The sequence below is a fragment of the Tamandua tetradactyla genome, chromosome 1 (assembly GCF_023851605.1).
Source record: "Tamandua tetradactyla isolate mTamTet1 chromosome 1, mTamTet1.pri, whole genome shotgun sequence".
NCBI classification, from domain to species: Eukaryota; Metazoa; Chordata; class Mammalia; order Pilosa; family Myrmecophagidae; genus Tamandua; species Tamandua tetradactyla.
The window spans coordinates 172,275,895-172,302,614 of NC_135327.1; the positions used below are offsets into that span (position 1 = coordinate 172,275,895).

The 26,720-nt window shown below is 36.8% G+C and overlaps 1 protein-coding gene across 2 annotated transcripts in view; it reads right to left on the reverse strand.

The window, feature by feature from the left end:
* Positions 1 to 26,720, reverse strand: part of COPG2 (coat protein complex I subunit gamma 2) — a 214,163-nt gene that overhangs the window by 66,406 nt on the left and 121,037 nt on the right. For both annotated transcript variants that reach the window (XM_077133782.1, XM_077133859.1), the window contains 3 exons: positions 4,515 to 4,648; positions 2,751 to 2,818; positions 774 to 962 (listed from right to left, as the gene is read on the reverse strand). In XM_077133782.1, the coding sequence (XP_076989897.1) occupies positions 774 to 962; positions 2,751 to 2,818; positions 4,515 to 4,648 (391 nt within the window). The remainder of the gene's footprint in view (positions 1 to 773; positions 963 to 2,750; positions 2,819 to 4,514; positions 4,649 to 26,720) is intronic.

Consider the following 26,720-nt stretch of genomic DNA (forward strand, 5'->3'; position numbering starts at 1 on the left):
AATATGTGCAAGATCTCTAGAGTAAAAACTACAAAACACTGCTCAGAGAAATTAATGAAGACCTAAATAAAGGGAGATATTTATGATATTCATGAACTGGAAGAATAAAATAAAATGTCAGTTCACCCCCAAATGATTAATAGAGTCACCACAATTCCAATCATAATCCTAGCATGCTTTGTTTTGTAGAAATTGAGTATGTGATTATACATTTTACATGGAAATGCAAAGGAATTAAAACTCTGAAAAAGAAGGTCAAAACTACAAGACCTCTATTAGTTGACATTTCAGAGGTACCACCAGTGCTACATTAATTAATATAGATTGTACTGCCGTAAGGCTTGACAAATAGATCAAAGAAAGAACCTAGAAATATTATCTATAATTAAAGGTTATGCGCTTTTCAGACAAAGATGCCAAAGCACTCCAACAGAGAAAGGGAAGTCTTTTCAACTAACTATGCTGGAATAACTGGATATCCATAAGGAAAAAACTGAATTTACCCCACTCAATTCACAAATATTAAATCAAAGATCACAGACCTAATGGAAAAGCTATAACTGTAAAGCATTTAGAATAAAACATAAGAGAAAATCATTATGACTTGGAGGTATACAAAGGTTTCTTAGGACACAGAGAGCAGTTAACTGTGAAAGAAAGAAAATGATAGACTTCATAAAGATTATAAACTTCTGCTCATCAAAAGACCTGTTATGAAAATAAATAGGCAATCCACAGACTAGGAGAAAACATCATCATATTTAAACTCTTACCTTGAACTCATCTGAGATTTCAGACACAAAAGAAGATATCTGCTTCATGAGTCTGTCCACACTGCTCTCACTTCCTGTCTTGAGAAGCGTAGTAATGGCTAGGGTAGCGATGCTTCGGTTTGAGTCTGTGATCAAGTTTTCTAAGTCCAGATTGCAAGCAGTAACTGCAGAGGGGTGCTTCATTGCCACCTTGTGGAAGGGCAAGAAAAAAAAAAAGACAAACCGATGCTGATAAAGGCCAAAACTTTAAAAAACAAAGGAAAAGGAAAATAGAAATGTCAATTAAAGTAAGTGGCTCTCTTTTTACTCTAAAGGAAAAAACATAGATTAAAAGTAATTGTTTCAAGAAGAATGTCTACAATTAATAATGTACGTATATCACTTGATAAATGAGATACCACCACAGCACAGCACTCATTTATTAGTTCCTATGACCCTTATAACAATACTATGGCTGGTTTTTATTACAGTCGGCCTGTTTTCCTTATTGTTCTTTGTGTATATGTATGTCTACTCCACTGAGAATAGGACCTAGCATGGTAAACAGTGCTTAACAAAAATTGTTAATATCTTATCACCTAGAAAACACTTCTGTGTTTAAACAAGCAAACTCCAGCTAAACTAGATTACTCATGGTCACTAAGACATGTCTGCATTCTCGTTTCCTTTTTTTTCCTTCTTGTTGATCCACCTCTCTCACTATGCCAATTTTACACAGAAACCCTTACTCACAATTCGGAAATCCCAAACACTTTGTAAACCAAGGTATTGGTATCAAAATTCATTTACTAGCAAAACATGACCTAATTGATGTAAAACAATTTAAGTCTTAATTTACCCCACCTGCTGAGGATGGCCACGTAGTGCAGAAAAATCAATATGTGTGATGTTGGGTGCTCCTCCAGGCACACTGAGGTTAGTTTATAAGATAAGAGATAGTACCACATTACCTTTCTAAAATTCACCAAAATAACTGAATTCTAAGACACATCTGGCCCTAAGATTATAGATGAGTGATTGTGGACCTATCTATCAAGAGATGATTTAAATTTTGTTCTATAAAGGCTTCTTCCATGGCGTCTCTAAATCTCTCTTTCCTCCAGTTTTCATAAAATTAAGTTGTAATAGATCCTGTATTGCCTTATGATAGGTATCCTATTACATTAAATTTTTATGTAAAGTTTTTATGGTTATTTTAATTTATTCTGTGTTCTGTACTGTATCCTCTAGACCTTATGCTGGTCATTATAGTAACCAATAGAGAAATTAAAGAATTAACTTGACTACTGAGTTTCTGAAATGTGGCTAGTCCAAATCAAGATATGCTGAAAGTACTGAAAATACATTGGATGTCAAAGACTTAATACGAAAAAAAGAATGCATTTCTTCAATATTTTACACTGATTACATGCTGAAATGACAGTTCAGATATATTTGGTAAGATAAAAATTAAAACTGTTTTCACCTTTGAAAACAATTTTTAATGTGATTACTACAAAATTTACAATTACGTGCAAGGCTCACATTATGTTCCCATAGGACAGTGCTGCTACAGACTAGCACTGTTCAAAGAAGTTTTCTGCAAATTATAGAAATGATCTATATCTGCATTGTTCAGTATGACAGTCACTAACTGCAAGTAGCAACTGGGCACATGAAATATGGGTAGTGTGACTGAGGAAACGACTTTTGAATTTCATTTAACTCCATTTAAATTTAAAAGGCTTTCTGTGGCTAATGGCCACCGTATTGAACAGTTTGATGTTTGAGTATAACATGCTTAGATGTAAGGAATGAATTATAATCTTCAGCTGATTACTAGTAAAAATGGCCACACTTAAGGCCACAAATACAAAGTGAGGTGTTGTAGAAATGAAGCCCAAATATCCTATCTACTAACTTTGGAGAGAAACCAAATTGCTTCACATTTAATGTTTCTCAAACACTGATACAAGTTAATAGGAAAAGGACACCTACCTTGTTCAAGGTCCTCACAGCTGCATATCTCAAGGCTGGCTTAGGGGAACTACAGAAAAGTTGAAGAACTAAAAAAAAAAACAAAAAACCCTGTGAATATAGCTCATTTTATCAATAGCTAAAAATACAGTACATAAAGAATCATGTTCAAAATATGCATAAGAAAATTATATCATAGCATCAAAAATTCACATGAAATAAACAGAAAAAATAGTTTTCATTTAGCTATAAAACTTTCAATTAATAAGAATCAAAGTTTGCTCTTTTTTCTAAAATAATTAATGGACCAATTAATTTTTTAAAGACTTAATAATTACTTTATTTATGAAAGTTTAAACAGCTGCTTAAGCTGTTTAAAAAAAGTCCCCCACCGAGGCAGAATAACTTGCTGCATGTTTTTTAAACTTTTTTATTGTATAGTATAACATACATACAAAGCAAAGAAATAAAAAAGCAATAGTTTTCAAAGCACTTTCAATAAGTAGTTATAGGACAGGTCCCAGAGTTTGTCATGGGCTACCATATTATCCTTTCAGATTTCTCTATCTAGCTGCTCCAGAATATAGGAGGCTAGAAGTCTTAAACATTTTTTTTATCATCACAATCAGCATTTTTTTGTTCTTTTCTGTGAAAAATAACATATATACAAAAAAGCAACAAATTTCAGATCACTACACCACAATTAGTTGTAGGACATATTTCAGAGTTTGACATGGGTTACAATTCCACAATTTTAGGTTTTTACTTCTAGCTGGAGACTAAAAGAGATACCAATTTAATGATTTAGCAATCATATTCATTTATCAAGTCCTGATAATGCCCCTATCACCTTTGATCTTTCTCTCTCTCTCTTTAGGGGTGTTTGGGCTATGGCCATTCCAACTTTCTCATGTTGAAATGGTCTGTTACCAATATGGGGAGATAGAATTATCTGATGCTCTGGAAAGGCTGAGCCCTCTAAGTTTCAGGACCCATCCAGTCCAGGGACCTATATGGAGGCCTCTGGAAAATTACACTAGTGCATGGAACCCTTGAGGAATCTTATATATTGCCCTAGGTATTCTTTAGGATTGGCTGGAATAGTCCTGGATGGAGTTTGGCAGGTTATGATAGGTAACAATGACTAACTGAAGCTTGCATAATAGCAACCTCCAGAGTAGCCTCTCAACTCTATTTGAACTCTCTCTGCCACTGATACTTTATTGGTTACACTTCTTTTCCCCCTTTTGGTCAGGATGGAACTGTCGATCCCATGGTGCCAGGACTGGATTCATCCCTGGGAGTTATCTTCCACGTTGCCAGGGAGACTTTCACTCCTGGATGTCATGTCCCACGTAGGGGGGAGAGCAATGATTTCACTTGCACAGTTACACTTAGAGAGAGTGAGGCCACATCTGAGCAACAAAAGAGGTCCCTCAGAAGTAAATTTTAGGCATACCTATAAGGTAGGCTAAGCTTCTCTGCTACCTACATAATAGCTAGAAATGGTAGAAATATTTGTAGTTATGAGAGCAAATGGACTTTTTAACATTAGCAGAACTTAAGGCATTAGTTACTTGTATTCTAAATAAAAAACTTTCATAAATTTTATATGGGGAAATAGTAACATGAAATAAAGTGATAAAAATAAAGAACAACCAATATAAGCTACTGAATGCAAAGTCCAGATATACATAGGTTCAAAAGTCATTCTTAATATCTCTGCTTCTGACCTATGGAACTTAAATATAGCAATACAAAGCCACCATCAAATACACAACTAACCTGAAACAGCAGGTGCCAACTCCCGTGCAGTACAGTTAGGAAGATGGATGATAGCTGAAGCAGCTTCATAAATAACCATTTCATGTTTATTTCGCAAGCAGCTTTCAATGAAATCAAAGAGTGGACTTTCATGGCTGCCAGTAAATAATGGAGATCATTATTTAGATATAAAAATAGAACAGAGGAAATATGCACAGTGATTAAAAGCACAGGCAGATTGAGAAGCACTTCTGGAATGGAGTAGAATGGAAAATCTACTCCTCTATGAAAGCAATTAGAAAACTGGCAAGAACTATCAAACTCAATTTTCACAGAACTCTAGAAATTAATAAATGGCTTGTAATGATACCAAATGCATTTATTCATGAAAAACGCTAAATCCCAATTAGAGCAGTAGGCTTCTAGTGTTTAACTCAACCTATTTTCGTATCCCTCTCCCCAGTTCCATTCTTCCCTTGGAACCAGCAACCACAGAATCATGGTATCTGTGAAAACCAAAAGCTCAGCAGCCACTGGAAGGGGCAGATAGGTTTGGAGCTCCCACAAAAGGCTTTTCCCAAGAGAACTGTCACTATTTGACCTGACTGGCAGCTCACGGGGTTAATCTTAACTTGAACTGAGTCAGAGCTCAGGTCACACACAATACTGGAAGCCTTTAAACAATAACTTTAACTTTAAAACAAGCTGTCCTGGTTTGAAAGGATTATGTATCCTAGAAAAGCCATGTTTTAATCCTATCCATTTTATGGAGGCAGCCGTTTCTTTTAATCCCTGTTCAGTACTGTAGGTTGGAAACTTGATTAGTTTATCTCCACAGAGATGTGACTCACTCAGTTGTGGGTATTAACCTTTGATTAGAGAAAGATGTGATGTCACCCATTCCAGGTGGGTTATGATTAGTTTACTGGAATCCTTTAAAAGAGGAAACAGTTTGGAAAGAGACACAGAGCCCACATAGCCAGAGACCTTTGGAGATGAAGAAGGAAAATACCCCTGGGGGAGCTTCATGAAACAAGAAGCCTGGAGAAAAGGCTAGCAGAAGTCACCATGTTCGCCACATGCCTTTCCCATTGAGAGAGGGTGCCCTAATTTGGACATTTACACAGCCTTAGAACTGTAAACTTATGACTTCATAAATTCCCCCTTTTAAAAGCCATTCTGTTTCTCGTATGTTACATTCTGACAGCTAGCAAACTACAATACAAGCTAAACATCTTTTGGGCCTGTTCACCTTCTGGAGACAGCATATTCCCCATTTGTCTATTTCAGTCCAGTCAATTCATTATATTATTTAGATGTGTTCCACATTTCAGTGTGGGGTGGGGGAGGTGGGGAGGTTCCCCAACAGCAGGCATTAGAATTAACCCAACAGACCTTGCCTTTAAGTAGCTCCTGGTTCTGACTACACTTCTTGTGCCAAACATGGTGTCAAGTGTCTTCTCATGGGTTTTTAGATTAAACTGCTACCACAAACTAGTGTGAGGTACCCTCCCCTAGAACGATAAATATTTGCTGTATACTGGGCCCCATTGGAGGTGGGAGCTAGGCTCTCAGACAGTTGGCCTAAGTTCATAAATTCCTATCATGGCCTGAGTCTAAGAAGCATCTCCTGGGCTGCTTGGCACAACTATGGAAGACTTTATGGTCAAATGGAAATGGAACCTTCAGGAGAGTGCTAAGTCTGATGTGGTGGGCCTTTCCAGACCCCAGGAGAACACAGCTTCCCTACGTTCAGCCCCTTACCTACTTCACGGCAGAACTAGAGGCACCACATACTTGGCAAAGTAGGGAGCCCCTTGGGATCAATGGCTAATATGGAAATGGAATTGGTATATTTCACCAATGGCAGCACCATCATTACAAGTAATGGAACTTGCTGATGGTGGTGGCATTCCACCCCACTTTAGGTAGATCTCTAATATGAGATGATAGCTGGCTGAATTGGAAGCGGTTCACCTGGCCCACCAAGATGTCCTTCAGAAAAGTTTCTATGAGATCCATAGTTTTACTGACTCACCAGAAGTTGCTAATGGCCAAGCTATTTGTCAAGCCAATGGAACAGGGGCTCATATTTACTACAAGGCAAACTGCTCTGTAGTTTGGCAGAGCACTGGTAGACTTTCCACTTCCTAACTGGGTTATACTTGGTCCTTACTCCCGAAGTCCACTTTAATGCTGTTACTCAACACTTAACCAGGACACATGTTACAGACCTGACACATCCGTTTCTTAATAATAATAATAACAATCAACCCAGACCACAAAGTCCCCAACTCAACCTTTAGTATATGACAACTGGGCACATGAATCCTCAGGACACCAGGTTGTGCAGGATTCACACAATCACCTAATCTACCTGGTAGATTAGCCCAGGTAGTAGGGCCTACCCCTAGGGCCTTCACTGATTAAACCATCTATCGGTTAAGTCTCCTTTGTAATAAAACTAAGCACTGGAGATTGGCTGGATGGGGCTCAATTCCTTATGGTCATCTACCTTATTCTAGATGGCAAATTGATTTCATAGGCCCAAGGTCCCCTCCTCTGGCTATGCTCTTACTATGGTAGATACCTACACCAGACTAATGATGGCTTATTCAACCAGACATGCTAACAGGGATGACACTCACAGGGCCTCACTAAATCCATACTGATCTCTGGTGCCCCTGGCATAAATGACTATGACGAAGGTTCCTACTTTATCTCACAAACTTTCCAACCCTGGGCATGAGAACAAGGTATACGTTGAAATTTTTACCTGCCCTGCTATCCTCAACCAACCGTGGGCAAGGCTGATCAAGAGACACAATGGCCTCCTCAAAGAAATACTTTCTAAACTCCAAACTGACAAATGATCCCCAAAATGCACCTCTCTTCCAAAAGCTTTGCTTTTGTTAAACTTGAGACCTTTGGGCCTTTAGATGCCCACAATAACCACCTCAAGCCTCCATGCCTCTCCTTGCTAGTGGTGAAGGGCAAACTTAAGGCCTTTCATATCCATGACGATTCCCTTCTCATCTCTACCATCTCACCACCTCTCCTTTTCATTTCTAATTTTTAATTATTCTGCCCTTCCATAAGGACTGGCAGCCTGATCGAACATGGATAGTATCTTATGACTGAGTTATCATAGATTTTTCTGAAGGACCTCCATACACAAAGGGATGCTGCTTCTGATCTTCCCACACCTAAAGAATTGCCAGATTTCTCCAGGTTTAAAGGCTGGCTCATCAATCAGGTTTAAAGGCTGGCTTGTCAATCCTAATTCACCCTACAACTCTTTATATTTTATAGAAATTATTGTTTCAGGGACAATACCAGGAATGGTGGGGATCACCAAAAGAGATGATAAACTGTACCTGGTGAATGCCAACCATACCCAAAATGACCAGAGAAACTGCCCAGCATACCCAGATAGTCTGGGATAGCCAGGGTCAGTTCACATTAGGCTTACCCCACTCTCCATTGGTAATGGTCCAACTGCTTGGAAGTGGAGATAACAAGTCAAGAAACAGATTCATCAAATGAATTGCTATCCCTTACATTGGCTGGTAGTCTGCTTTTGTTTACTATGGGTGTTTGGGCTTGTCTCTGACCTGTGGTCCAACCTCACTTCCCAAGAATGTTTACTGAGGTCTGTTCCAGTTTGCTAGCTGCCAGAATGCGATGTGCCAGAAACAGATGATTTAAAAAAAGGGAATTTATTAAGTTGCAAGTTTACAATTCTAAGCCTGTGAAAATGTCCAAATTAAAGCAAAGCTATAGAAATGTCCAAATTAAGGCACCAACAAGAGGTTACCTTAACTCAAGAAAGGCTGATGAATTTCAGGGCTTCTCTCTCTCCTAGAAAGTTACATGGTGAACATGGTGATGTCTGCTAGCTTCCTCTCTAGGCTTCTTGTTTCGTGAAGCTCCCCAGGGGCATTCTCCTTCTTCATCTCCAAATGTCTCTGGCTGTGTGGTCTCTCGTGGTTCTCATGGCCCTGAGGCTGTCTCCAAAATGTTTCTTCTTTTAAAGGATTCCAGCAAGCTAATCAAGACCCACCTGGAATGGGTAGAGTCTTATCTCCCTCTAATCAAAGGTTAATATCCACGATTGGGTGAGTCACATCTCTGTGGAGATAAACTAATCAAGTTTCCAACCTACAGTACTGAATAGGGATTAAAAGAAATGACTGCCTCCATGAGATGGATCAGGATTAAAACATGGCTTTTCTAGGGTATATAATCCTTTCAAAGGTTAAACGCAAGTGGATTAAACAAGTGGGTTCCAAAACAATGGGATTTAAAAAAATCTGGAATACCTAAAACATTACTCAATTTTCTCAGGCCTGCATGTCATCATGTCACTATGTATGATTGGTCTAGCAACTAGGTAGACTCCAACACACCTTATAGCAATAAGCCCAAACTAGGCGGCTGTCCTGGAGAACCTACCTACAAATAATTACAGTCAAACAGAACATAGCCTCTTCACTCTTAACCTGCACACAAATCATACCCCAGAATTTCATTTTAATTTGTAACTAAGCTTTGGTTATTAACTACAAAGAAGAAATGACAGTTGCTTTAAAAATTTACATGCTGTCTCTCACTCTCACTGGCATTTAAATGTGCTTCTGAAAAACAAGCTATATGGTCCAGCTCTGGAAATCAAGCCAAAGATATATTAAACTTTGCTAATTGTTTAATAATCTTCAAGAGCTAAAAGAGATAAGTAAGTCTGGTTCTGGGCACAGAGACACAAAGAGGGGGAGGGAATGCAATGTATTTGAGCAACGATTCTATATTTTACTGAAATTAATTTAGTACTAATCTCAAGTTGAAAGTGATAAGTTAAAACGTGTAATCTAATTCATAGGACAAAGCTAATAAAAAATTAAAACAATAAAATTTCAATGAAAGGGATTAAAGTGATTCACTAAAAATACTTAGCACAAAGAAGGCAGCCAAGGAGGAAGAGGAGAACAGAAAAGCAGGAGATACATGCCATGCAAACAGTAGCTATAAGAGATTAGGAGTGGCTATAGTACTATCAGACAAAATAGAATTAAGACAAAAATATTACTAGAAACTGAGACATTTCATAACATCAGGAAGATACAATGGATATAAATAATGTATTCATTCAACAGCACAACTTCTAAAACACATGAAGCAAAGACTGACTGGATGGAAAGGAGAAATGGCTAGTAACAATAATAGTTGGGATGTCTATGGTCTCCTAATAGTTGATAGAACAACTACACAGGTAATTATCAAGGATACATGATGAAAATATGATCAATCAATTCAACCTAATTGATTATATAAACATTCAACTCAATGACTGTGAAGAACACATTCTTTTTCCAGTGCAAAGGACCATTCTCAAGGATAGACCAAATGTCAGGTCATAAAACAAGTCTTAATACATAAAAGGGTAGAAATCATTCAAAGTATCTTCTCCAACCACAACCAAATTGAAATTATAAATTAAGACTAGAAAGGAAATAAGGGAAATTTCCAAATATTTGAAAATTAAATAACACACTTCTAAAATAGCCCATGAAATAAAGAAGAAATCAGATGGGAAATGAGAAAAGATTTGAAAATGAAAATACAACTAATCTAAATTTATGGATGCAGCTAAGGAACGGTTCTGGGAAAATAATAGCTTTAAACACCTATTCCTCAAAAAAGAAAGATCTCAAATCAATAACCTAAGTTCCCACATTAAGAAGCTAGACAAAGGAAAGCAAACTAAGGTCACAACAAGCAGAAAAAAGGGAGCAATAAAGATTAGAGGTCCATGTACTGGACTACAGAAATAATAGACAGGAAAAAAAAATCCAATAAAGTCCAAAGTTGGGTTCTTTAAAAAGATCAACAAAATTGTGAAATCTTTAACTAGACTTACCAAGAAAAAAATAAGACACAAATTCTGAAAGCTATAATATTAAGAGGGGACATCATTACTAATCCTAAAGGAATTCAAATGATTATAAGAGTTATGAAAAACTATGTGTCAACAAATTAGATAACTTAGATGAAATGAACAAATTCCTAGCAATATCAAACTACTAAAAGTGACTAAGGAAGAAACAGACAACATAAATTGACCTATAACAAGTAATTAAATTGCACTGTTATTAAAAATCTTTCCTCAAAGAAAAGCACAGTCCATGTTTCTTTACTGTTTAATTCTATAAAGTCTTTCAGAAAATAAATGAGGAAGAAGCATTTTCCAACTAATTTTATGATTTCAGTAGTACTCTGATAACAAAGACCGAAAGATTTCACAAGAACAGAAAACTACTAACATCCCTCCTGAACAAAGACAAAAAATTATAAACAAAGTTTAACAATATAAAAAAAGAATTATACATTATAATTAAGTGGCATGTATCCAAGGACTGCAAAGTGAGCTTAACATCAGAAAATCAATTCACATTATACACAATATAATATGTAATATTACATATAATAAATGTATAATATAAGGATAAAAACCAGATAATCATTTTAAGAGGTGCAGAAAAAGCAATTTGACAAAATCTAATAATCATGATGAAAACTCAAAAAAACAGGACACAACAAAACAAAATAAAAAAACACATCCAAAAACTAAACTAAACAAAACAAAACCCAAACAAACTAGAAATAGAAGGGAATGTCTTTAACTGATAAAGGGCATCTTGAGAAAACCCACCACTAACATTATACAAATGGTTTCTCTCTAAAATCAAGAACAAGGCAAGGTTATCTGCTTTCACATTTCTACCCAAAAATGTACTATATTTTCAAGCCAGTACAATAAGGCAGAAAAATAAATTACAGGCATTCAGACTGGAAATTAAAACTATCTTTCTTCACAGATGATATAATTCTGTACACAGGAAATCCCAAAGAATCCACATAAGGTTACAGGATACAAGAGCAATATGAAAAAATCAATTGTATTCCTATCTATTGGCAAACAAAAAATCCAAAATGAGCTTACGAAAGCAGGGTCATAAAAAACTTTTAAACTGAAATTACAAAATCATACTGAAAAATCTACATAACTGGAGAAATATTCCTTGTTATGACCTAGAAAACTCAATTATTATCCAGATGGTAATTCTCCCAAATTAAGCGACTGAAACTAGATCTATTGATCTATTCAATGCGATCCCTATCAAAATGACAGCAGGAATTTTTGTAAAAACTGAAATCTGATCCTAAGAGTTACATGGAAATGCAAAGGACATAAAATACTCAAAACAATTTTGAAAAATAACAATTTCGGAGAAATACATTACCAAATGTCAAAACTTACTATAAAGCCACAATAATCAAGATAATGTGGTATTGGCATAAGAACAGGCATAAAGATCAGTGGAACAGAATTGAGAGTACAAAAATAAATCCTTACATTCATGATCACTTGATTTTTTGCAAAGATGCTGAGACAATTCAAAGGGGGAAAGGACAGTCAACAAATGGTGCTATGAAAAATGAACATCTGTATTTTTAAATGGACTTAAACCCTACATCACACCATATACACAAACTTTTACCCAAAATGGACTATAAACCTAAATGTAAAAGCTAAAACTATAAAACTTCTAGAAAAAAAATGAGGGAAATCTTTGTGGCCTTTGGTTGGGCAAAGACTTCTTAGATATGACACCAAAAGCACAGTCTTTCAAAGGAAAAGTTGACAAATTGAACTTCAAAATTAAAACTTTTGGGCTTCAAAAGATAATGCTAAAGGTGATGTCTTCAACATGGCCACCTAAGACATTGCCTGGAAAAGTCTCCCCTCAAAAACTACTAAAACAAGGAAAATCCCACTTGATTAGAACTCTGGAGCATGATAGAGACTGGAGAAGGACTTCCTTACTAACCCTGAATCAAAGAAAAAGAAAAAACAAAACAGAACACAGGGAGAACTACAATCTGGGCCTACCAGTCTGGACCCTTCTTCCTCACTCAGTCCCGTGCAGCTTGGGAATTACAAAGAGGCAGAACAGCCCAGGGACCTCCTGCCATGGATTCCGACCACTCAGAACAGTTGAATTAGAACCCCATGCATATCCAGGCATAGGGTCCCAAGGCCACAAAGATGCAAGGCAGAAGATAACCAGCTGAGGAGTGCCACAGACAAAAGTGTTCTCACGGAAAAAAAAGACCAGAAGAGAACTACTGGTAAGAAATGTACATACCCAACACAGCGTCTGATCATTGGATCACCACACACACACACAAAAAAATGGACGTTTTTGAACGTTCACCCCAGCTGACTCCCCAGAGTGGCAAATCCTAATGGGGAAGTAACAAGAGGCATAAAAGCCTCACAGAAAAAGTAAGGAGAAAACTGAACTATTGTAAGGCAAGACAGGGTAATGAAAAGGGGATAATGAATGAGGGCAACAAGTTAAACAAATCAAAGGAGTTAGGGAGAAAATTCTGCACAAAAACAAAACAGAATAGATCACAATTTCCAAAGAAGGAATAGAGAAAACGAAGCTTTCTCTTGGAGATGAAACAATTGCATATAAAAGGGCAAACTTAAACGTTGTAACAAATGTCTAGGGCAAGAAGACCTGAGAAAATCTGAACAGTTAAACAAAGGTTACTCTAAAGGTCCAGTATAAGTTGGAACAAGTGTTAAACAAAAGTCTTAACATACAGTGAATATGCAGTAAAACAGCAGGCAACAGGGAAAAGCTGATCTTCAGAGTGAGCACATCAAAACAATAAGGAACCTAGATATTAACAAAAAATACAAGCTATACTAAGAAACAGGAAGATATGGCTTGGTCAAGGGAACAAATTAAAAATTCATTGGAGACACAGACTCTGGAACTAATTAAAGAGGTTCAAAAGAAATCCCCTAAATCAATTCAAGGAGATGAAGGAAAATACGGATAGAAATGAACTAATGGTGGATATATAAAGCTAAAAGGTATTAAGAAGACAAGGGTGAGCAAAAACAATTAGAAAGTTTAAAAGGAAACATAACAGAAATTATGGGGATGTTATCTCCAGGCACAATAATGGAGATTAAAAATACATTAGAGGCAAATAACAGCAGATTTGAACAGGGAGAAGAAAAATAAGTCAACTAGAAGACAGGACAATAAAAATAATATAGTCAGAAGAAAGAAAGGACAGAAAATATTAAGCAGTGCCTACAGGACTTGAGTGACAGCATGAAGTATAACAACATACACATCATAGGAATCTCAGAGGAAAAAGAGAAGGGAAAGGGGGCAGAAAGAATATTTGAGGAAATAATGGCCAAAAATTTCCCAACTCTTATGAGAGACATAAAAATGCATGTTCCCAAGAAGGACAATGAACTGCAAATAGGATAAACCCTTATAAATCTATTCCAAAACACATACTAATCAGAATGTAAAAAGCTAAAGATAAAGAGAAAATTATGAAAGCAGCAAGAGAAAAGTGAGTCATCACATACAAGGAATCCTCATTAAGACTAAGTGCCAATTTCTTATCAGAAACCATGGAGGTGAAAAGGCAGTGGTATGAAATATTTCAGAAGGTACTGAAAGAGTAGAACTGTCAGTGAAAAATAACTTATCTGGCAAAACTGTCCTGAAAAATGAGGGAGATCATTTAAATTCAAAGATAAACAAACTGAGAGAGTCATTACCAAAAGACCTACCCTACAAGAACTGCTAACGGGAGTACTTCAGGTTAAAAGGGAAAGGCAGGAGAGAGTAGCTTGGAGCTATGTGTTTAGAAGTGAAAATCTTCAGTAAGGGTAATTAAATGAGTAAATGCAAAACCCAATAGCACTGTGTGCTAGTTTGAATCTATTGTGTACTCCAGAAAAGCCGTATCTTTTAATCCTCATTCAGTATTGCTGGGTGGTATCTTTTTTATTGTTTCCATGGAAATGTGACCCACCAAACTGTGGGTGGTAACTTTGATTAGATCGTTTCCATGAAGATGTGTCTCCACCCATTCAAGGTGGGGTTGGTTATTGCAGCCCTTTAAGAGGGAATGATTTTGGAAAAAGTTTTAGAGCCACCAGAAATGACAGAGCCATCAGAACTGACAGAGCCACTAGAACCAACAGAGCCCATGCAGCCAGAGACCTTTGGAGATGAAGAAGGAAAACTCTTCCATGAAACAAGAAGCCAGGAGAGAAAGCCAGCAGACATCACCACATACCCTCTCAGTTGAGGGAGAAACCCCAAACTTCACTGGCCTTTCTTAAGTGAAAGTAACCTTTCGTTGGTGTCTTAATTTGGACATTTTCATGGACTTAGAACTGTAAACTTGCAACTTAATAAATTTTCCCTTTTAAAAGCTGTTCCATTTCTGGTAGCTCATATTCCAGCAACTTGCAAACTAGAATATACTGTATCCTAAATATATAACTCTACTCTTTAATTTCTATAAGAGTAAGAATACAATTGAATAAACAATAGTCATATTTTCTGGTATGGGACAAAAATGGGGGGAATGAAAGTATGTGGGAATAGAGAACATTTATGTTATGTAAGTTAAGTTGCATCATTTCAAATTAGTAGATTATAGACTTAGGTTTATAAAACTAATCCCAGGGGGACTTCCGGAGAAGATGGCGGCTTAGTAAGACGCGCGGGTCTTAGTTCCTCCTCCAGAAAAGCAACTAAAGAAACAGAAACAATACAAAACAGCTCCCGGAGTCACGACAGAGACCAAAAAAGACAGCGTACCCCATTCTGGAACGGCTGAACGGGTAGGGAGAATCCACTGCTGTGAGATACCCGAGGGGTGCACGTTTTCCCGGCTGGGGTGGCTGGCGTCTGGGGTCCCCTCCACGCACGTGGCTCCCCGGTCTGACTGGGAACATTGGATAGCGGGGCCCTCCCGTCACGCTTGGCGTCTCGGGCCAGCTGGGCAATTTGGACCGGCACTCCCCAAGCCACGGCCAGCGACCCCCGCCTCCACGCGCGGTTTCCCCCGACTGCCCCGCAGACAAACGACCGCCACGAGCGCCACCTACTGGGCAGGAAAAGAAAAACAGAGCCCAGAGATTCCACAGAAAAACCTTTCAACCAGCTGGGTCCCACACCCAGGGAGATCTGATCAAATGCCCAGACACCAGCAGAAAATAATGGATGACGCTTGGAAAATTGAAGATATGGCCCAATCAAAGGAACAAACCAATAGTTCAAATGAGATACAGGAGCTGAGACAACTAATGCTGAGTATACGAACAGAAATGGAAAAACTCTTCAAAAACCAAATCAATAAATTGAGGGAGGACATGAAGAAGATATGGGCTGAACAAAAAGAAGAAATAGAAAATCTGAAAAAACAAATCATAGAACTTGTGGGAGTGAAGGACAAAGAAGAAAAAATGGAAAAAACAATGGATACCTACAATGGTAGATCTAAAGAGACAGAAGCTACAATTAGTGAACTGGAGGATGGAACATCTGAATTCCAAAAAGAAACAGAAACTATAGGGAAAAGAATGGAAAAACTTGAGCAGGGAATCAGGGAACTGAATGACAATATGAAGCACACAAATATACGTGTTGTGGGTGTCCCAGAAGGAGAAGAGAAGGGAAAAGGAGGAGAAAAACTAATGGAAGAAATTATCACTGAAAATTTCCCAACTCTTATGAAAGACCTAAATATACAGATCCAAGAAGTGCAGCGCACCCCAAAGAGAATAGACCCAAATAGGCGTTCTCCAAGACATTTACTAGTTAGAATGTCAGAGGTCAAAGAGAAAGAGAGGATCTTGAAAGCAGCAAGAGAAAAACAATCTGTCACATACAAGGGAAACCCAATAAGACTATGTGTAGATTTCTCAGCAGAAACCATGGAAGCTAGAAGACAGTGGGATGATATATTTAAATCACTAAAAGAGAAAAACTGCCAACCAAGACTCCTATATCCAGCAAAATTGTCCTTCAAAATGAAGGAGAAATTAAAACATTTATAGACAAAAAGTCACTGAGAGAATTTGTGACCAAGAGACCAGCTCTGCAAGAAATACTAAAGGGAGCACTAGAGTCAGATACGAAAAGACAAATGAGAGAGGTATGGAGTAAAGTGTAGAAAGAAGGAAAATCAGATATGATATATATAATACAAAAGCCAAAATGGTAGAGGAAATATTATCCAAACAGTAATAACACTAAAAGTTAATGGACTGAATTTCCCAATCAAAAGACATAGAATGGCAGAATGGATTACGACCCAGCAATACCACTGCTAGGTATCTACTCAAAGGACTTAAGGGCAAAGACACAGACGGACATTTGCACACCAGTGTTTATAGCAGCATTATCTACAACTTCAAAGAGATGGAAACAGCCAAAATGCCCATCAACAGACGAGTGGCTAAACAAACTGTGGCGTATACCTACGATGGAATATTATGCAGCTTTAAGACAGACTAAACTTATGAAGCATGTAATAACATAGATGGACCTAGAGAACATTATGCTGAGTGAGTCTAGCCAAAAACTAAAGGACAAATACTGTATGGTCCCACTGATGTGAACCGACATTCGAGAATCAGCTTGGACTATATCATTGGTAACAGAGACCAGCAGGAGTTAGAAACAGGGTAAGATAATGGGTAATTGGAGCTGAAGGGATACAGACTGTGCAACAGGACTAGATACAAAAACTCAAAAATGGACAGCACAATAATACCTAAGTGTAATGTAACTAGGTTGGAACACTGAATGAAGCTGCACCTGAAATATGGTTTTTGTTTGTTTGTTTGTGTGTTTGTATCTTTTGTTTTTGTTTTTTTCTTTTTCCTTTTTATATATATATATTATTAGTATTATTATTTTAATTCTCTTCTCTATATTAACATTCTATATCTTTTTCTGCTGTTTTGCTAGTTCTTTTCCTAAATCGATGCAAATGTACTAAGAAATGATGATCATACATCTATGTGATGATACTAAGAATTACTGAGTGCATGTGTAGAATGGAATGATTTCTAAATGTTGTGTTAATTTCTTTTCTTTTTTTTTGATTAATAAAAAATTAAAAAAAAAAAAGAAAAAAAAAAAAAAAAAAAAAAAAAACTAATCCCAGGATAACAGCAAAGAAAGTATTTAAAAAGTAGACAGAGTGTTTCAGTGGTAGAATGCTTGCCTTCCATGTGGGAGACCCGGATTCAATTCCTGGACCATACACCCCGCCCTACAAAAAAAAGTAGACAAAATAGAAAGGAGAAAGGGAGCAGTCAGATTAATCACAAAAGAAGAACTACACAGAAAAGAAAGCTAAAATAAAGGAAAATAGAGACAAAAAAGATAGAAGACATATAAAAAACAAAGGACAAAATGGCTGAAATAAGCACTGCTTTTACAGCAATAACTCAATGTTAACTGGTCAAACTCCCCAATCAAAAGACACAAATTGGCAGAATAGGTAAAAAAGCATGATCCAATTATATGTTATTTACAAGAGACTCACCGTAGTCGAAAAGACAAAAATATGCTGAAAAAGAAAGGATGAAAAAAGATAATCCATCCAAACAGTAACCAAAAGGAGCTAGGGAAGCTATACTAACATTGGACAAAACAGACTTTAAGTCACAGGCTGTTACAAGAGACAAAGAAGGACATTATGTAATAATAAAAGGGGCAATACACCAAGAAGAAATGTCATAAATATGTACCTAACCATGGCGCCCCAAAATATATATTACAAATATTAACAGATTTAAAGGGAGAAACTGATGGCTCAATATTAATAGTAGGGAACTTTAACACATTACACTCAATAATGGATAAAACATCTAGTGAGAAGATCAATAAGGAAGTACAAGACTTGAATGACACACCAACTAGACCTAACAGATATAAATAGAATACTGCACCCAACAAAACCAGAATACACATTCAGAATATGCACATGGGTCACTCTCCAGGACAGACCACATGCTGGATCACAAAACAAGTCTCAATAAATTTATAAAGACTGAAATTATACAAAGCATTATTTCTGACCAAGTGGAACGAAACTAGAAATCAATAACAGCCAGAGAATTAGAGAATCCACAAATATATGGGTGTTAAATAACATATTCTAAAACAATTAGTGGGCCAAAAAAAAATCACAAGGGAAATCAGTAAATACCTTGAGAGGCATAAAAATGTGGACATAACACATCAAAACTTAAGGATGCAGTGAAGGCCATGCTCAGAGGGAAATTTTTAGCCCTAAAGACTTACATTAAAAAAGACGAGCTCAAATCAAAGACCTAACTGCATGTGCACCTGGGGGACCTAGCTGAAGGAAAGAAATAACAAAGATTAGATTAGAAATACATGAAATTGAGAATTATAATAACAATAGAGAGCATTAAGGAAATCAAAAGTTGGTTATATAAAAAGATTGATAAAATTGGCAAATCTTTAGATAGACTGACAATGAAAAAGAGAGAAAGGGCACCAATAAAATGACATCAGAAATGAGGGGGGAAGCATTACTACTCACCCCACAGAAATAAACAGGGTCATAAGAGGATACTAGGATGAATAGTATGCCAACAAATTATAGAAACCTAGATGAAATGGATAAATTCCTTGAAACACATAGTTTTGATCTTGTACTCTGTCACTTTGCTGAATTCATTTATAAGCTCTGATATCTTTGCTGTAGACTTGTGGAGACTTTCTAAAAATAGAAAGGTTTGTAATATAAACCCCAGGATAATGACAAAGAAAGTAAAAAGATTGAATCAGTAAGTAAAACCCCCCGCCCAACAAAAAAAAAAAGCTCAGGACCAGATAGTTTCACAGGGGAATTTTCCAAACATTCAAAGAAGACTTCATTTCTGCTCAAACTCTTCCGAAAAAACAAAAAAGAGGGGACAATCCCTATTTCATTCGATGAGGCCAACATCACTCTCATACCAAAGTCAGAAAAACATACCACAAGAACATAAAATTGCGACCGATATCTCTTATGAATACAGATGCAAAAATCCTCAACAAAATACTAGTAAACTGAATCTAATATCACATGAAAAGAATTAAACACCATGATCAAGTGGGATTCATCCCAGGTATGCAATGTGGTTCAAAATAACAAAATCAATTAACGTAATACACTACATGAACAGAATGAAGGGGAAAAATCAAATAATCATCTCAATTGATACATAAAAGGCATTTGACAATATTCTGTATTCTTTCTTGATTAAAACACTTAGAAAAATAAGGATTGTACTGGTGTGGTGCTATTATGTACCCCAGAAAAGCCACGTCCTTTAAGCTTCATTCAATATTGCTGGGTGGGAGTTTTCTGATTGTTTCCATGGAGATGTGACCCATGCAATTGTGGGTGGCAACTTTTGATTAGATAGTTTCCATGGAGATGAGTCTCTACCTATTCAAGGTGGGGTTGCTTACTGGAACTCTTTAAGAGGGAACCATTCTGGAAAAAGCTCAGTACCAAGACAGCCTACACAGCCAGAGGCCTTGGAGCAGAAGGAAAACTATTCTAAATTGTACTAACTCTCTTAAATTAGCAATCAAAATAGTTCTGATAAGTGAGAATTTGGTTAAATAATATTTTCATTCATAAATTCATGACTTCTGTTAGCAAATATTTTACATATTTGCACTAGTTTTTGGAGAACTAGTGATGCAAAAAATATATATCACTGTAGTGAGCTTATTATTTATCTTTATATAAATTATCTTTATATATATTAAGATAAATAATAAGCTCATTACAGTGATTTTCTTTAGGGAACAGAGAGAGAGACTGAGTTGGGGAAGACTGTCATATAAGACCATCTCTGTGTTCTAAATTTTACAAGTAAATAAAACTGTATTACTTGTGCAATTAAAATTTTAATTTTAAAACAAATATTTTGTATAAAGATCCAGTTTTTATCAATTGATTTAACCATATTGATTAGATATGGAAAGACTTTTCATTTTTTGCTCTAAAGACAATCAAATTTTTTCTCCAATTATACCCGCAGCAATATGTTGTATGAGACTACCCATTTTCTCACACTCTAACCATTATTTGATACACAAAATTATTTAAAATTTCCCAATCTAATAGGTGGGAAAAAAATGGCATCTTGTTTTAATATGCATTTCTCCAATCAAAGGGATTCTTTTCCTATGTTTATTGGTAAATGCATTTCTTTACCTCTAGTTGTCTGTTAATTTTTTCCCATTTTTCTTTCAGGATATCTTTTTCCTGATGTGCAGGTTTTCACTATATATTTGGATACTACTCCTTCATGAATTATATGTGTAGCAAATATGTTTTTGTCTTTTAAGTTTCTTTGTGTAATCTTTTATCATAAAAATGTTAACTTTTTATTGTGGTAAAATTTATCATATTTTCCAAAATTTTTCTTCTGCATATTGTCAGATTTCCTGGCCAAAAGATTATTAAGTATTTTCCTAAGTTTAGCTTTAGTAATTTGAAATTTGGGGGGTTCTATGCTTATTTAGACCCTAACTTTATCTGTAATTTATTTTTATGAATGTAAGTATCCAAATTTTTGGAGGTTACAACATTGGAAAATAACACAGACATTAAAATTAAACCACATTACAGATTTAAAGAAAAAAATCACACAGATTATCTCAGCAGCTGCAGGAAAAGCACATTACAAAATTAAAAATCCATTCTTCATAAAAATTCAGTAAACTAGAAATAGAAAAGAACTTCCATAATCTCAAGGATCATGAATATCTCTTGGTATTCAAAAAAACAGGTACAGCAACAATCATATATATATGGTGGAACACTGCAATTACTATGGGGATCAGAAGTGAGGCAAGGTTGCCAATGCTATAAAATATTGTCCAGGAGGTCCCAGCCAGTTCAATAAGGGAAGAAAAGGGTATGGGAGAAAAAATTATACATTTGGATACTACTCCAAATGCTACTCTTTTTTTTTTTTTTCAAAATATGTCACCTATGATATTGCACAAAGAAAATCCAAAATAACTGACAAGAAAAATTATGAGAATTAACAAGTGAGTTTAGGAAGTGACAGGTGAGGACCATCTTGTCCAAAATTCATCTGCTGGTTACCCAGGCAAGGAAAGGAGTTGGTATCCTATGAATCTCCATAATAACATGTATAAGGCAATCAATTCTGGTCAATCACAAACTCTAGAATTCCCATTGCCTCCCATCATACCAGGTGAGGCTCTGGTACTTCTCCAACCATGAATGCTTCCATGGAGATTCCTGCCTTTAGCACACCACATTATACAGATGCGAGATTTGGCTCTCAGTACTTGATTATGCCAAGGAGGGGCTGCTTTCTCTCAAAACATTTGACAAATTCTCTAATTTGTCAAAATAGGGCTGGAGCCAAAGTTGTGCCACATTCTATTGCTTCTGTATCCTATCCCTAATCATAACAGTGAGTGATTGGTACTTCTGTACTTCATGCAGCTTAATAACCTCAAAGCCCAAGGGTCATAATCTCTCCCTCAAGTGTAAATCTCCCTGCTTTACCCTTATAGACTGACCAAGGATAAATGGGGAATGAGGGACCAGTGCATTGCCCAGTCTCTTTGAGTTTCCCCTAATGAATGCTACTCCAACAGGCTTCGTGTGAATTTTGCTTGGCCATTTCTCCTTATATACATGAAAATTGTTACAGCAAGGTGGGCATCAAGCCAGGTTTCTAGCATGGTTGTCTAAAAGTGAATCAAAGGATCAGAGGTCAAAGACTCATTTGGGGGCAACATGGCTAGTCATTGGGATGTTCCTAATTGCCTGTGGAAAAGAGACCTAAAAACCTAATGAATGAAATACCTAGAGGATAATTGCCCAAGGAGAGCTCCTTGGTTGTTATTAATGGCCTTAGTATAATCTCTCAGGAAAAGGAAAACTCTACTGAGGGGAAGGCTAAACCATCACTAATAAAATTATACAGAGATACATAGAGGAATAAAGATACAAATCAAGAACTAGTAAAACACTTTGCAGAAAAAAAAGGGAGGAGGAACTGTAACATATATATTATAAAGCTATGATAATAAGGCAAGATATTGCTGCAAAGGGTAGAAAATATAGACCAATGAGAAACAGGAGTACAGAAATAAACCAATGCATATAAAGGCACCTGATTTATGACAAAGCTGACACTGCACAGAAGTGGACATGGATAGACTTTCTGACAAATGGTACTGGGAAAACTGAGTATTTGCATAGTTCACAAAGAGGAAAAAAAAAAGAGAAATTGTGTTGCTCCCTTATACTATATTCAAAAAAGAGTTCCAGGTAGATTATAGACCTAAAACAAGAAAGCTAAAACTATAATGTTTATAGAAAATAGTTCCGAGAAGTAGGTAAATACTTCTCGAGCAAGATACCAAAGACCTTATCCCTAAAAGAAAAGTTCGACAGATTTGACTACATTATCTTTAAGAAGTTTTATTTATCATAAGATACTAAGAAAGGAAACAGACTATAGTGGGAAACATTATCTGCAACATATACAACCAACAAACAGCTCACATCTAGAAGATATAAAGAACTCCTAGAAATCAATGAGAATAAAGCAGACAATCCAGTAAAAAAAACTGAGAAAAACTCAAACAGGCAGTTCATTAGAAAGGATATCCAAATATCTAAAAAACAGAGAAAGGTTCTCAAATGCATTAGTAATTAGGGAATTACAAATTAAAATGACAATGATTCAACAAGGGTGTCAAGACAATTTAGTGGAGAAACAGTTCTTTGATCAAATTGTACTGAGACAAATGGATACTCACATGCAAAAGAGTTAAGTTGGTTTTCTACCTCACACTGTATGTAAAAGTTGTATAAAAATAAATCAAATACCTAAAGTAAGAGCTAAAAGTATAAAATTCTTAGAAGTCATAGATATAAATCTTCATGGCCTTGGATTAGGCAATGGTTTCTTCATGTACAACACCAAAAGCACAAGTAACCAAAGAAAAAAATATATGTATATAAATTGAACTACAACAAAATTAAAAACATTTGTGCTTAAAAGCACACTATCAAGAAAATGAAAAGAACAACCCACAAAATGGGAGATAATAGTTTCAAGTCAAATATGTGATAAGGGTCTAGTATCCAAAACACATAAAAAACTATTAAAATTCTAATTAAAAGACAACCCAATTTTTAAAGTAGCAAAGGATTTGAACAGACATTGCTCCAAAGAAGATACATAAATGGCTAATCAGCACACAAAAAGGTGCTCAACACTATCAGTCATAACGGAAATACAATCAAAACTACAATGAGATACCTTTTTACACCCACTAGGACAGGTGTAATAAAAAGAAGACAGCGAATAACAAGTTGTAGAGAAAGTGGAGATTCTGGAGCTCTCATACACTGCTGGTGAGAATGTAAATTGGTCTAGGCACTTTGGAAAATAGTTTGGTAGGTTCTCAAATAAGATTAAACATAGTTACAACATGACCCAACAATTTCACTCCTATAATATCTGAAAACATATTTGACATCAAAACTTGTAGACAGAAGGCAGGGCAAGATGCCAGCACAGTGAGGTGTGGAATTTAGCTCATCCTCCAGAGCAGCTAGTAAATAACCAGGACAGTACAGATCAACTGCTGGAGGAATATCAGTGACCAGATACACACATACACCAGCCTGGACCAGGTGGAATGGATGAGATCCCACACAGAACTCTAAGTTCCCCAAGCTGCAAAAGCTGGCAGCCCTCCCTCCCTGGTTCCCTGAGGGAAAAGGAAACAGACTTTACTAGCGGCAAGGGCTTAGTTCAACCAAGCTCCAATTGCAGAATTAATTAACAAATTCTGACTACTGAAAAGAGGCCCCTAGCACACATAAACCTGGAGTAAGCACTAAAGGAACTACAAGTTTTGCCCCAGCAGAGAGGGAGCAAGACTGATCGAAAAAACAAAAACAGAAACAAAAAACAGGCTTTTTGAGTTGGGCAGCACAGAATACTGGAAAAGGGCTAGACCCCAAGAAAAGGGGTGCACATGAAGCCTGGAGATACAGAGAGCCACATACCAACTCGAGCTCTTGGACAAACCCGAGGAGCTGGGAGTTCTGCTCTGTAAAGGCTGTCTTGCATTTTTTCTTTTACTCCATAAACAGTTCATTAGATTGAACTGGAAGCACTCTCAGGCTCCAGCACTGCCCCAGGCAAGGGTGAGATAAAGCTTATCTGAGAGAGGAGTAACTGATCAGGTGAAAGGCAGTAATTCCCTAAAGGCTGTATCTTTCCCAAGAAAAAGGTAGGACCCAGCAAAGTAGAATCTGTCCTTCAAGAAATTCAGGCCCCAGGGACTGGAAAATAGAAGCAATTACAACCATCCTACCTCTGTCTCGACCATACCAATGGCAGGAGAATCTGCTGAAGTTAAAGTCACCATATCACTTTAAGTTGGTAGGAAGTCATGGGCAGACAAAGACCACATCCTGGGCAGGAAAGAAAAAAGCACAGAGTCTAGAGGCTTCATAGGAAAGTCTGTCAAGCTGCTGGGACTCAGCTTCAGGGAAAACTAATGCTGGCTACTCTTTCCTCCTGAGACATAAGCCTGTCTGGTCTGGGAAAATCTGACTGGGGTCTATAATACCTGAGGAGAGACCCTCCTCCTGCTCCTCAAAAAAAAAGGCTCCATATAGGCAGGACAAGAAACAGAAAAACAAGAACTAAAAAATTTAGCTAAGTTAAACAGAACCTATGCTATAGGTCTGGAATATGCTGAACTGAATGACAAAGAACAGAGAAAGAACAAAGAACAAAGCCATTCAGCAAGAAAACCCAAGGTAAAAGTGAAGACAACATTCAGAATAAACTAATTAAGGAACTCAAATGCCTAGAAGTCAGCAAAACATAATGAGTCATATTAGGAAAATCAAAGATATGGCCCACTCAAAGGAACAAACCAACACTTCAACACTTCAAATGGGACACAGGAGTTGAAACAACTAATTTGGGATATTCAAACAGACATGCAAAATCTCATCAAAAATCAAAGAGTTGAAGGAGGATATAAAGAAGACTGGGTGACCAAAAAGAAAAACTCAAAAGAATGAAAAAATCACAGAATTTATGGGAATGAAACGCACAGTAAAAGAGACAAAAAGCTCAACAGTTTCAGGTACTTCCCTCCAGCCAGTCCAATACACAATAAACTAAAAATGGGTATCTATTAATGCGTAAGAATAATCTCCAGGATAACCTCTTGACTCTGCTGCAATCTCTCAGCCACTGAAACTCTGTTTTGTCTCATTTCTCTCTTCCTTCTTTTGGTCAAAAGGCTTTCTCAGTTCCTTGATGCCAGGTCCCAGTACATCCCGGGATTTCTGCCTCACATTGCCAGGGAGAATTACACTTCTGGGAGTTATGTCCCATATGAGGGAGAGCAGTGAGTTTACCTGCTGAGTTGGCATAGAGAGGCCACATCTGAGCAACAAAAGAGGTTCTCTGGGGGTGACTCTTAGGCCCAATTTTAAGTAGGCTTAGCCTATCCTTTGTAGGAATAAATTTCACAGGGGCAAGCCACAAGATGGAGGGGTCATCCTATTGATTTGAGTCTCCCCACTGCTTGTAAGGATATCAGAAACTACTCAAATGGGGAAGTTGAATATTTCTTCTTTTCTTCCTAGTTCCTCAAGGGGACTTTGCAAAGACTTCTTCATTTTCACTACCCAAGTTACTCTGGGATATGTTGGGCTATCACACTAAACCTGGACAAACCAACAAAATCTCACACCCTATTCAAGATTCTATGTACTTATGGCGTTCAGCTAAATTGACCATAAACATTAAATTAGGAAATACATGACCCAAAGTATAAATTTTGCACCAAATAAACATCTCTACCTTTAGTCTCATACAGAAGTTGAAGTTTTAAAATATGGGCGATATCATTCTTTACCCTATATTCTACTATACCTTAGTCCCATCCAGGTCAGCTTCATTCATATCTCTACTTAAGTCTGATCACTTTTTCAACTGTTCCTGTATGGGGTACTGCTGAATTTCATAGCTTCAGAACTTTAACTCAAGTCTCAGGTGTCATATAAATACCCAAAGTTTCTGGGAACTACCAGGTTATATACAAACAGCTCAATACCTCAGAATTTAGAATTAACAATTTTATCTCCTGAATATTTGTGACTGCTGTAAGAGCTTACAATCTAAGCCTTTCACAATAGGCCCCAACCTCATAACTCATGCTCTCAACTTCTGTTCACTGAGTTTTTATATTATAG